This window comes from Augochlora pura, chromosome 7 (genome assembly GCF_028453695.1).
Source record: "Augochlora pura isolate Apur16 chromosome 7, APUR_v2.2.1, whole genome shotgun sequence".
NCBI classification, from domain to species: Eukaryota; Metazoa; Arthropoda; class Insecta; order Hymenoptera; family Halictidae; genus Augochlora; species Augochlora pura.
In genome coordinates, this window is record NC_135778.1 from 19,255,628 (window position 1) to 19,269,916 (window position 14,289).

Here is a 14,289-nt window from a genome sequence, read left to right on the forward strand (position 1 = left end):
TTTATAATCTCATTGTTACAATTGCAAAATTTGATTTCAGTATGGTTTCAACATGGTTATTCAACATCGAGAAGCAATCAATTGCATCGCGCTCAGCTTAATGCACAAAAGTTTAAGGTAACTATACCGCGCCTTTTTGCGATATCGGATAATTGTTAATAAAAATTAGAAGTCAGAAATGAGAGTACATACTATTGTTGCAGGACGAAAGCCTTGGTGTTGGAGCTTCTCGCTGCTATCTGCCTCGTAAAGGGTGGCCACGAAATTATACTGTCGGCGTTTGACAATTTCAAGGAAGTCTGCTTGGAAAGGCGAAGATTTACGACGCTGATGGAGTACTTCACACAATACGACAGTTTTCACATAGAATTTATGGTCGCCTGCATGCAATTCGTGAATATCGTTGTCCACTCGGTGGAAGATATGAATTTCAGGGTACATTTGCAATACGAGTTCACTAAACTCGGACTGGACGAGTATCTGGAGAAACTTAGGCATACGGAGAGTGAGGATTTGCAGGTTGGTTACTATAGGCGTGTAATTCAAACTTCGAGCATTTCTTTTATCAAGCGTATTCTAAATTGATGTATTGACTGAAGCAAGCGTCGTTCAAGTAATATGTCCACATGACAAATTGAAAAAATATTGTTACAAGAAATTTTCTCGTACGATGTACCCACGTGAATGCTAATTAATTTGTACGCTGCTATTATGATAACTATCGATTGTTCGGATATTAATTACCTTTCTGTCAGCTATCCGGTTATGTTTAATTAAACCACGTAAATGGATGTTGCGTAAACAGTATGAGATGTTCGTCCGACTATTAGAAACGGTATGTCATAATTACAGATTATGTCTTATCAAAACAAATCGAAATAAATATCTAAATTCATTGAAATTATTTTGCCTCGTGAATATTTTTAAATTAATTTTGCATAAATTTTACACATTTTGATAGAATTATAACTAATCGCAAAGTAATTGCTATAACTTTCTATATCATTACATGCTGGTATAAAAATGTGGCGTTCGTAGTGTATTTAACAATATTATTCAAATCATTTATATTATTATATTTTATTGCGTAAAAATACTTATGAAATATTTGTACTCGGTGTTGTATTCTAAAATTCTTTCTGTAAAAGTTACTTCATACTTAGATGAAATATACCTAAATAGCCTCAAAAATATACAAAAGCAAATTGTTAGGTCGTCGAGAAGGAAATCTGTTTTTTAATATATTTCGATGTTTCTTGAACGAAAACTTCTAATTTTTAATACAAATTAAAGGATATTCGCCATAATCTGTAAGTTAATTCTACTCTCTTCAAACACTGTTTAAATATTTGTAATATTACGAAGCAATTTTCTATTCGAGTAAAAAATAATTAGTGCCCAAAAATCATTCACATAGGTTTTAAAATCATAGCAGAAGTTTCTTAAAATTATAAATTTTTCTTTCCTTTAAAATTAAATTTCTCAAAAACTGAAAAGTAAGTTAAAATTTCGTGGACAGCGTCATCGGTCAGTACGTAGAATTGTATTAATAAATGTAAACATAGATTATTAGAAATTGTTACAAAACTTACGAAAATATGCATCTGTATTCTAAACCGCTGTTGTTCCCACAGGTACAAATCTCTGCGTATTTAGATAATGTATTTGATGTAGCCGCCTTGATGGAAGACAGCGAAACGAAGACTGCCGCTTTAGAAAAAGTAGCTGAGCTGGAAGATGAACTTGGTCATGTAAGTAAAACACACGGCCGCGCAAACTTTTTCCGATGCATAACATATATTACATCAATTTTGCAATCGAAATAGGCACACGATAGAATGGCAGAGCTGGAGAGAGAGTCCCTCGCGAAATTAGCGGAATTAGAGACTGAACTAGGTGCATTAAAAGTAGAATACGCTGACGCAGTGGAGTCGCGTCGAATAATCGAAGAGGAACTAACAGCCCTGAAAAGACAGAAACAAGATTCCGCTCGGAGACAGAGCGTTTTGGAAAACAAGATCATCGAGTTGGAAACCCTTACGGGCACGCTTACCAAGAGTTCTACAGGTATGCTCCATTTTCTCAGCAACTAGATATCTCATTAAATGAGATATCATTTACAGCAGGTATTTCCAAAATTAATTAGAAAATCATCTGATGCATTATGATTATCCACAAATACTGTAACAGAAAATTTTTCTGATTTATAAAACCTATAAATAAAAGGTGAATGTACAGTGATTAGGCTGTGAATTTTATGCATTTTTAACAAAAATTACTACATCAAAAGCAAGGTATATTATATGCAACTTATTGAAATTTTTAAAAGAAGCAAGATATTTTTATCTGAGTTACGTTTCTCACAATTGACTTAGATAATTTTTATTATGCATAAAAATCAACAGTTTAATAATGATTTCTAAATATAGAAATATTTCCTCATATTTCTAATATGAGGATAAATAGTAATGTGTTCCTGAAACGAACAGTGATATTTCATCTACAATAATTTGCATCATGTACTGAAAATATTAGCAAGACCTAAATATTTTTGAAATGTTATTAATTTGATGTTTTAATAAATATCAGCAGGGAATCTTCGAAATGGACCTGCAACGAGTCCTCTGAATAATTCAGACAACGTAACGACGCCTACCTTTAATTCGACTCCGTCGCCAACATTGGAACAAAGCCCGCCGTCGGCTCCTGCGCCACCCCCGCCACCACCACCCCCGTGTCCGCCGCCGCCTCCCATGGCGTCTCTTTCTCCGGGAGATCAAAAATTACCACCACCTGCGCCTATACCACCACCACCTGCCGGTATGATGCAAGCACCGGATGGAGCAATGACTATTAAACGAAAGGTGCGTGCACGGCTTAAAATAATACTTAATATGTCGGTAATACCGAGTTGTTTGAAAATCGCACGTACGAGTTCATCCGAAAGACAAGGTAATCGAGACACAGCAACCTTGGTGGACCTAATAAAGACGTCTTGAACGGATGAAACTGAGTGAAATTTACATTTCATTATTTATATTGTAGAAATGTAACAAAATGTCTAAAACAGTCCAATTACTTATTTTTTATTTCTCCGCAATAACAGAATGACCTTCAAATGATTTTGAGCACTAAAATTTGTTATTCAATATTAAATTTATTTTTAACGAGTTTAAATACTAAATAAATATATGAATTCTAATTTACAAGAGAAGAACTAAGTTGAAATTTATAAGTAATAAAAGTAATAATAAATTATAATATAAGTAATAAATACTTAGATTGTACTCCAAAATTGAAGAAATCTTGAGTTATTGTAATTGAAGTAACTTTCATTTTGTGATCTTGAGATGAGGATTTCGATTTTATCCTGGCATCATTTTCTCACGTTCTTTGCCATTGCAGGTTCAAACAAAGTACAAACTTCCCACGCTCAACTGGATTGCCTTAAAACCAAATCAAGTACGAGGCACCATCTTCAACGAATTAGATGACGACCGATTGCATAATTACATAGACTTCTCCGATTTTGAAGAGCGATTCAAAATTGGGATGGGTGGTCACATAGCTAACGGCACGAACGAAATCGATGGACTTCACAGTTTCCCTAGTAAACGATTCAAGAAACCAGAAAATGTATCTCTGTTGGAGCACACTAGATTACGAAATATTGGTATGGACACGTAAAATTGTAACGCTTTCTATTTGAAATAAGATACCTTGTGTTTTCATTACTTTTTGTTTTGTATCATTCTAGCTATATCGCGAAGAAAAATGGAAATGCCGGTGGAAAAAGTTATTTCGGCAGTGAATGCTCTTGATTTGAAAGTGCTCTCGCTGGAAAATGTAGAGTTGCTGCAACGTATGGTGCCTACTGATCAAGAAGTACGTTTTACTCGATTTTAATTATTTTATGCCTAAACATCATAAAACCGATTCCATCTAATATTGAAATGATTCAATTAGGAATATTTTCGAATTGCGTTACCAAACATTTGGCGTTGAAATTTCATAATCTGCTAATTAACTCCTTGAGTTGTTACTATTTAAAGCTTGTCTATTAAATGTTACAGTCAATCAACGTAAGTTGATACTTAAAAATTGCATTATGTTACAGATCAAAGCATATAGGGAGTACATCATAGAAAAGAAGAACGTAAATCTTCTAACCGAAGAGGACAAGTTTTTGATGCAACTGGGTAAAGTGGAAAGGATATCGACCAAGCTGTCCATTATGAATTATATTGGAAACTTTTTTGACAATTTACACCTCATTACTCCGCAAATATATGCTGTGATATCCGCCTCGAGCTCAGTGAAGAGCTCCAAGAAACTTAGAGCAGTATTAGAAATAATTCTTGCCTTCGGGAACTACTTAAATAGTAGCAAACGAGGACCGGCTTATGGATTTAAACTGCAGAGCTTAGATACATTGCTCGATACGAAATCGACAGATAAGAGAATGTGTCTCTTACACTATATCGTAGCTACCATACGAGTCAAGTTTCCAGAACTTATTAATTTCGAATCTGAACTTATGTACATTGATAAAGCTGCAACAGGTAAGTCTCCGTGTATTTCATTATTTTTTCTTCATAATAATTTAAATTACAATTACATTAATTTCGAAACAAACGCAACAATTTTTAATTTAGGGCAGGTGCCCGTCTGAAAGTAAAAGTTCTCGACAATTAATCTACTGCAATCTTGTATCTGTGGTTTCCGTCAGGTCCCTTACCCTTCCATGTCTTGTTTAGTATTGTGGTGCAGAGCTGAAAGTAGTTTAACTTATCAAAAAATAGTTCTTTAAGATATGCAGCAGTATATTCTGAATTAAGCGTCGAAGGGTTTTATTTCTTTTCTAATTCGAGCTAGTAAATCTTTCTTAATATCATGGATATAATACTTAATAAAAAAATATGCATTTCATATTTCTTTTTTAATCTTTTTTGATCATCATTTTATCTTTCTGTTTTCAGTTTCTCTAGAAAATATAACTACAGACGTCCACGAGTTAGAGAAGGGTATGGATCTTGTAAAGAAAGAATTTGAGCTTCGTGGTAAAGAGAAACACAATACGGTACTACGTGATTTCTTAAATAATTCTGAGGAAAAGTTACGTCGATTAAAATCAGATGCTCGAACGGCCGGTGACGCGTTTCGAGAATGCGTTGAATTCTTCGGAGAAAGTCCAAGACAAGTTGACGCTAATACATTCTTCTCCCTTCTCGTTAGATTCGCAAGGGCATTTAAGGTAAACGACTGTTACATTATCTTAGTGCATTCCATCCTAATCGTTTTCTCCAGTATAGAAAAACCAAATCAATAACACATAATTATTTATCTCTACGCATCATGGATAAGAATTTCATAATATAATTTGTATTTACAAAATAGAAAAATAGGATATTCTTTAACACGTTGACAACGGCTTGAGCCACCGGTGGGTCATTCGTGTCAGACCCGTGGACTGCTTACACTTGTTTATTTTGCTTGCATTTTACAAAATAGATACTATAAAATAGGGTTATGTTATTTTATCTGAACATTATAAACAGATATTCAATAGTAAAAACATAGAAATTCAATATTATAAACTTAACATAATTATTTAATTTTTGTAAATTTCGGACGCCGACTCACAGAGAAAATCGTGAATATCGGCGCCGGCGTCAACGTGTTAACGCAGAAATTACAAAAATGGCATTCACATTTTTCTTTTACTTATAATAATGTAAATTGTAACCTTTAATGTTTGTCGAAATAATATTAACTAGTATAAATTCAGTGGCCTTATAAACAATTAAATGTTTCAAAGACATAAGTATAAAAACGTAATAATACATCGTTCTTATCTCATATCATTGTAAGAAATATGTAGAAAGAATGCAGCCAAAAAACCAAATGTTCAAGGAAAATTAGTATAATTTTGTGTTATAATTTTTATATAAATTAATTTACGAAATTTGAAGAAATGGGTCAAAAGGTTTACGACGTACCTTATGTTTGACAACTTATTTATAAAATATATCTGATTAAAGCCTACTAACGGATCATTATAATTGCAAATTCGAGGAAAAGATAATGCAAAGAAAAGCATTGTTACAGGCTGCGGATCAAGAAAATGAACAACGTCGTAGGTTGGAAGCTGCTGCTGCAGAAGCTTTACATACCTCGGAAGAAGTCGTTAAACGAAATAAATTAAATCAAAAGAAACAGCAGGTATATTTTATTTGTTATATCACCCTTTTACTTTATTTTCAGATAAACGAAATCAGAATCGTTTATCTTTTTTTCTGATTACAATAGTTTGCACGTCATGTATTCATTATTTTATATTTAAAACAAATTTATTTCGTATTATTAACAAATACCCTGTTGCGACATACAAATGATCATTATGTAGTTGCATCTGATATGTGTCGTCTATATTTTCTCACTAAGCTTATTAACTTTTTTTCTATAACTTTATGGTTCTGAAATTATTAAATGCTTTACTCGTAGTAATATTGTTATTTCGTATTTTTGTGACATGTATATATCTTTATACGCTGAAAACTATGCTTATTGCATCAAACTAATTTTTCAGCTGTTTATTGAACTTTCATCTTCACTCTTTAATTTATTTCAACCACTCTTCATACAATTTTACATCTACATACAAATACTTATAAATATTACCTTCCTGTCTGTCGCTCCCTCTTCTCTTTCTCCCGCTCTCTCTCTCTCTCTCTCTCTCTCTCTCTCCCCCCCCTCTCTCTCTCTCTCAACATCAATGTTATGAACTTCTCATTTATATTTACTTGTGAATTAATTCTCAATTAAATGTTTCAATTTTAATTATGCACTAAAATAGTAATAATAATCTGCGCAACACATGATAAACAAACGTCAGACTACTTAAGGATTGTATTATAGTAAAATAAAGGAAGCATCAATCAGATCTTAATTTTTAAATAAACGTCAACCAATTTATTATGTAATATACAAACATCCATTGCATAAGTATAATAGGAAGTAAAGAAAATTCTTTCCTATTTTTTATCACATACGCTTTTTAATGATCATAACAGTAGATGACATCGTTTTTCATTGGATACTCTTTGAGTATTTTTTATTTCATTTACGAATCGCGAAAATTTTACTTTACAAGATTACAAACACTACAAACATAAATCATTGTTCATAATCTGTAATCGAACATGGAAAATAAGATAATTTTTTTAATGTTTCCACCTTATGTGTGTGGCATGAAATTAACAGCTTTTACTTCAAAGCATAGCAACGCAATATCAAGAATACCTATTCATACCAAATAAACTTATTCATTTTGTATAACAACGCATGTTTTATGCTTTATGAAAGAAGTTATTGCCTAACTTTACACTTATATAACATTCCTAATCATTAATGAAGTGCAGTTCAGGGAAACGTTATCTATTGTTACTGTATGGAAATCCTTGATTAACTTAAATGAATAGCTTTTTAGTGAGAAACGCGGAATTTTGTACGGAAACGATATTTACCTTCACTAACAAGGATATATTACAGCAGTACAGTCACAGATTTCAATCAAATATTTGTCGTATTTGGAGCAAAGATACTTTCTTAAATACAAGAGACTGTGTTTAGACTGTTGTTGTCACTGTGACTTTCTTGAAGGCACACACAACTCAAAATGAAAAGTGATAATGTTTGGAAATAATTTTCACAAATTCCAATGCTCCCGCAGAAAATTAATTTACAAGGCATTTCTTTTCGCTGCATGTTGTGAGATAGCATGATATATTATAGGGATTACTTACATAATTATTATATATTGATTATTATTTCGAGAGTGCTCTTTTCATATTGTTTTCGTTTTTCTTGTCTAAACAGACGAAATTTGTCTATAAAGGTATCTCACGAACATCTATTTTTCTTATTTGTTACATATTTATTTGGATTTAAAGTCACCGAAATTTTGCTGTAACACGAACAAGAGTCTGTTACACCGGCATCTTAATGAACTGGAGCTCAGAACGTAACAATATAGTGAACGTAACAATTCACAACATGTAAGTCTGTGCTCACTCACTTCCTCCTAATAACATATATTTAATGATTCTGCTAGCACCATACACTGCACTCTTAAACAACACATGTATAGGTCCAACTTTTATTATCTGTACGATATACAATACAGCTAACTGTACGCCACGTTCGAAAACAGTTCTAAAATGAATTTTATATATCACAATCTAAGTGTAATAATCTATTTTTTCTATGGAAAAGTAACTTGAAAATGTGCAATCAAACGCAAAGGATTGTAAATCTTGGAATATCACACAGCATTGAGGAAGTAAAGAGAATAATTGTTCAACATTGTAAAATTAAAACAACCAACATTGACATTTCGTTTAGCAAATACAATTAATACAAGTATTTTAAGAACAATCATTTAAAAAATATATATATTACATGGTTTTAGTAGTTTTTATGTAGCTAGAGCGCTGGTCACAATGTTAAAATCAAGTTAATTTTTCAAATTGGAATAAAAAGTGTTTTTTATTTATAATACTGTGCTATTGCTAACAAATTATAGATAAAAAGACATTTTCTTCCATTAAAGAAATGAATAATTTGATTTTGAAATCTGGGCCTCTATTACACCCATGCATAAACTATTGAAATCACTCCAGATAAAATATATGTATGCCTGTGTCGATCATGTTTTCTGCATATGAAATTTATTATGATGAAATTGTATTTTCAATTTGCTTTTTCAGTTAACAAATTATTTAACCTAGTCGCCATAGAAATATTTTATGATCACTACATAACGATGAAATAACTTATTCCAATCACTTATTTTTCCACCATATATTTCTTTTTTTTCAATTTCTCGATGAACTGTTTTCCATAATTCGTGGTATAGGTACATATCCATTCGATATCTATCATTAATAGAAAATTAAAAGATGCATCGGCATGTGTTCTAGCTTGCATTGATGTTGCCTGAGAGAAGTCCTCTATTATCACTTTCCTATGCTACTGCCAAGAATCTCATAGAATAGACGCATATGAATTAACGGTACAACAGTTGAGACTTGAAGTTACATTAGATGTACTTGATATTAATTATTAATAACAAGAAAGCTTAGTTGTGAATAAGATTTACATTGGTAGCCACAGAAATTGCATCGCTATGAAAATATCAATATTTTTGGTTTAAGATTTATAGCAGAAGATTGTTCAAAGTTGTTAAAAGATTACGCTAAAATAATGTATTGTATCTAACATATTTTTAATGTATTTAAAGTCTTTGTGAATTGTATTTAAATGTGTTGTAATTTTATTGGCCACCACTGTACCTACTAATTCGATACCTTTTTAGTTTAAAAAGGTGAATTTTTCACACAGTTACTGAAGCTGCGATCGAAAGAAAGTTTTAAAGTTGTGAACAAGCCAACAGTCATTCTTATTTAATTATAAAAGATACAATCATACCTTTAATTCCTTATGTAGTTGCAAATATTTTTCAATAAACAATTCAACTTTAAAAACTCTATCTGAAATAGATCGTTTTTAATGATTTATACAAGACGCTCAGTATACCTAATCAGTTATAATATTAATTTCAGGTTTAATCTTTTTGTTCTAAGTAATAACTTTTTAATGAAGCCTTTAAAAATCTATGGAATTAAATTTTTATTTTATATTCCACAATTAATCTTATTAATTTTGCGATTATCAAAGAAGAATAATGCTTTAAAAAGATATGGATACCCTAGTGTACAAGAAATGAAAAGATATGCTTTTTCTATCATATTCAATGTTTAAAACTTTATTCCATCATCTGACCACTTTCCATTCATTTTTGCACTATTACGTGGCATTCAATATATTTGCACTCTTTTTCATTGAATAACCAATAAAATCAATAATTATTATTGTATATTATGAATATTCATCACTTGTTGTCATATTAATATTTTAAAATTGAATCTTGCAAATATTATTAGTACGAAAACAAAAAAACATGATATTGCACATATTCTTGTATTTATATCTGTATATAGCAAATTAAAATCGTGCGCTTTATTATTACGAATAACGTATTAAAGCAATTACGTAAAATTTAGTTATCGAAATGAAATTTATTTAGAGATTTTACAGTCGACATTCAGGTGACAATTTTCAATTTTTGTGTAGATTTTAATTGAACTGTATTAAGATCTAAGCGATTCTTAATTAATAATTTTACTTTCGTTTCTCCAAATTTTGCAGCTTAAACAAATACAGTCACGATTTCACAACTTCAAAACTTTAACGCATTCAAGTTGTTATAAGAATCGGAATTAATTGCAGAGCTCTTTGATCGATCCCATAACATAATAATTAATTACCATGATTCCATCAATTTTATTCTGTATTATAAATTGAAAGGATGAAAGGAATTTATCATTCTAAATTTAATGTTTTATAGTTGTGTGTACTATGTTGTTCAATATTTATTATATTGTCATATGTACAATAATATCAAGGTTGAAACATTATAAATGATTTTTGCTACATACACAAGTTAACATTATAATAATGTTCATTAGCTTGTATTTAATTGGCTGCTATATGAAATCCAATAATATAGAAATAAATCTAAACTGTACTTTACTACATTATCTAAGTTTTAATCTATGTTTCAATCATTTATTTGGAGAAAATTTCGTTCAACCAAAAAACCGGTTAAATGTAAATGAAAGTATATTTTCAAAATAATAATTTTCAGATTATTCATCGATGTAGCGTTGAAATAAATTAATTCGTTGTAATGTGCGATGTTTAAATAGACAAGCAACTAATAAAGGATTATAACTTCGCAGGACGCTGTGATAAACGAATTGAAAAACAAAACAAGATTGGTTCAGGAGAAGAAACTGTTGCAGCAGGATGAAGTTTATAATGGTGCACTGGAGGATATCCTTCTCGGACTGAGATCGGAACCGTATCGTCGAGCGGACGCGGTCAGACGTAGTCAACGTAGACGCATCGATAATCACAGACTTTCTCGTACTGCTGAGGAATTAGAGCTTTAAGTTGTTCATTTTGTTCAATTATCTATTTAGACAAAATTGTTTTCTCCTAGACAAAATACTACGTACTATACCTTGACTGTAATTTCTTAGTAACGCGTCAAGTAACTCTTTCACAACTTAGTATTTTTTTTTTATAAACGTTATATTCGTTTTTGTGATGGTTACCATAAATAATCTGAATCGACGGAATATAAATTTAGGAATTTGTATATACAACGTGTTTCGCATACAGATTTGTAAGAGGTCGTCCACTAGTATTTAAAACTAAAGTAATACAATTGGCCTTTAAATATTAAAGGTGAAGTATTTTAGACGATTTTTAACGCGTTTCGATTATTGATAGTCTTGGTATCTATTTGCTTCCCAAACAGCGTTAACTGTTTAGGAAGATTAGATATATATATATTATTTATAGCGTATACAGCTTGATAAAACTGTTAAAATTAATTCTGAGTATGTCGTATATAATTTATGCATTTAAGATCGCCAAATGTGAAAGAGTTAATTGAATGATACATTTCAAAGAATATCTACAGTACGGGCAATTGGAAAAATCATAAAACAGGAAGAACTTATTGAAATTGATATTGAACTCTCATACGTACAGAGTGTCGCAGATTGTGTAATATAATAGTATAAAGCTGTCTTGCATGTGCAAAAATGACTCGAAAAAATAGAATGAGGTTTTGTTTTTTAAGGCCTTGCTGTTAAAGCAGTGGAGTTTGAAAATTATTCTAGTGTATTAGTATTCACAGGAAGCAAGATTAATACGTCATTAACAAATATGTTGACCGATTTGTATTTACTTGCACGTACATGTGATATGTTTTCAAACTTTAATGTCATAAAAGCACAGCTTTGAATGGAAAAATCTGATTCCTTTTTCCGATTTGATTTTGTTCTCGTCTGCACTCTGCAAAATTCTGTCGATCTATGTACATTTGCCGAGATTCAAGTAGAATTGTTTCGCTAGAACTTTTAGTAAACGGTGCCAAAGCACCATCATTTGAGTAATTGTTTAATGTGTTTCCTGTTATATAGAACGTTAATAAGATACTAAGTTAGATATGCATATTCAGGAAACAAATTGTATAATTATTTTTGCATTGTTTTTCATAACTAATATCTTTAAATGGTTAAATTTTTGAAAATTGTTTCCATTTAATTATTGTTGATTGTTACATGCGCTTGAGATATTTATCATTTTTAAATTTAATTGATATATGTGTTAGTCATTTGTTCGAAAGAGTTTCTACGAAAAAGAAGGTAACGAAATACCAGATAACATGAAGCGCATTTATTTCGAAGTCGAATTTAAGTATTAATTTATATATGTATGAAACGACTGCCGACAAACTACAGGTACTAATTAAGTCACATTCCATGGATCTAAGAAACCAACTCACCTCATGCAGTTTTTTAACAACAGAATAAACTATTTTGCGCACAAAGTTAGAAATTTTACATATACTTATGCTAAAAAAGTTCAAAAGTTCCGCAATGAAAAGTTTACAGCATATTTTTCTGGAGATCTGAAAGTCAATTGTCTTCTAATCTTCATTGAAGCAGTACAATTTAAAGTAGCAGACGAAGTTAGATTTGCCAAGAAATTTTTTAAAGAATCTATTATTTTGTAACGTGTAATGTATAGAGTTAGCACAAACTTAGAACATTCCGTCAGGACCTCAAAATACGCTCAACATATCAATAAATACAAACTAGAATTTAACACAGTCGTTTCTACCATAACGCACATAATTCAATATTACAGCTGCATTTTATACAAACGAAATAGAATGAAAGAACATAGAAATAGGTTTATGACATGTATCGACAATACGGAATAATCAAAGCGATAAATTGCGTAATTAATTAAGTAATACATGAACGATTATAAAATTCAAACAAATTACAATCTTCAGGCACTGCAATACATTTAAAAAAGTTACACGACATAAGAAAACTGTTATTTTTAGAGCATTTTTTACGTAAACACGAATGAGGTGAAATTACTTGAAATCAAACAATATGATAATATTTTTTAAACATGACTGACTCCTAAAAACTTAGCCAAAATTTGATTGTACATCATTGCATAATGGAAGTGTTATGATCGATTTGGCTATAGTAGCAGACCTTTCGCGTTGTCCATTGCCGAATAACTCAAAATATAGTAAATCATAAAATAACTAATTATACGATTTATCTTTTGAAGTATTTTGAAACGCATTGCCAAACAACATTACGCGCAAACTTTCTACATGCCTTTTTCTGAGCATTTTTTACATATCTCAAATTTTTTGGAGGATAATAAAATTATATTTTCACTTTTGTACGGTTTTGATATCATATACGTGGGACTTGAGTCGGTTAGAACATAAGAAACAATATTGAATTTATAAACTAAAAACTAAGACACTACATTCACATACTGTATAACTACAGATTTATTCTGCTACCTTATTCTTCTTAATCGTTATATTCGTATTCCATGGTCATTTGAATGAAATCGTATTAAAATTCTGTAATAAACTGTAATTCAACATTGTTCCTGCGTACTGCTCATGGATTTCACCGCGTCTTTAAAACGAAAGTGGTTGTGACGACATTATTTACATTCTCCCTTACAGCACTCAGTGTAGTCGTCAATTTGATGACAACATATGATTGTTAATTCTTGATTTTGTCATACGCACTTAACTCAAACGAACCGACTCACAGCTTCGTTGAAACCAACTGATATATTTTTAATACTTTAGACTCGATAATTCGAATCTCTGCTGAGGCCCTGCAATTTTTGGGACTTCGGTCGGTTGGAACGTAAGAATACATATATTACCCGCAAAGCAATGTAAATATAACTGTAATATATTATCAAATGCGTCGGTAGTTATAAAGGAATGTAATTACTATTAATAGTAGACGAATTGACAATGTGATGTTTAGATAAGTATAACATCTATATGTTATTACTATTATGTAAGTAATATTACTCGTTACTAAATTGCAAAGGACAATTTTCAATTAATTGCAGCAAAAAAATAAACGTATCTTATGTATTTTTTGCAAATGTGTAAATATTGTGCATTTTATTAAATAAGTTATGCTAAATAGGCATGTGCTTCACTTTGTATAAAATTTATTACGAATAAAAATGATACCAATGTACCATAAAAAGTACGTATACATACGTAATCTTTGATACATTACTCTC

General features: G+C 30.9%; 1 protein-coding gene across 7 annotated transcripts in view; it reads left to right on the forward strand.

Moving 5' to 3' along the window:
- Nucleotides 1-14,276, forward strand: part of Frl (formin-like protein) — a 102,389-nt gene extending 88,113 nt beyond the window's left edge. For 2 of the 7 annotated variants that reach the window (XM_078188059.1, XM_078188061.1), the window contains exons 7-17: nucleotides 41-117; nucleotides 204-519; nucleotides 1,635-1,751; nucleotides 1,827-2,067; nucleotides 2,590-2,864; nucleotides 3,406-3,673; nucleotides 3,758-3,885; nucleotides 4,118-4,562; nucleotides 4,980-5,254; nucleotides 6,109-6,222; nucleotides 10,863-14,276. In XM_078188059.1, the coding sequence (XP_078044185.1) occupies nucleotides 41-117; nucleotides 204-519; nucleotides 1,635-1,751; nucleotides 1,827-2,067; nucleotides 2,590-2,864; nucleotides 3,406-3,673; nucleotides 3,758-3,885; nucleotides 4,118-4,562; nucleotides 4,980-5,254; nucleotides 6,109-6,222; nucleotides 10,863-11,075 (2,469 nt within the window). In that variant the 3' untranslated portion in view covers nucleotides 11,076-14,276. Of the gene's footprint in view, nucleotides 1-40; nucleotides 118-203; nucleotides 520-1,634; nucleotides 1,752-1,826; nucleotides 2,068-2,589; nucleotides 2,865-3,405; nucleotides 3,674-3,757; nucleotides 3,886-4,117; nucleotides 4,563-4,979; nucleotides 5,255-6,108; nucleotides 6,223-7,952; nucleotides 8,058-8,981; nucleotides 9,267-10,862 lie in introns of all 7 variants that reach the window. The other 5 variants (XR_013494650.1, XR_013494648.1, XR_013494649.1 and 2 more) reach the window with 5 other exon arrangements.
- The last annotated feature ends 13 nt before the right edge of the window (nucleotides 14,277-14,289 follow it).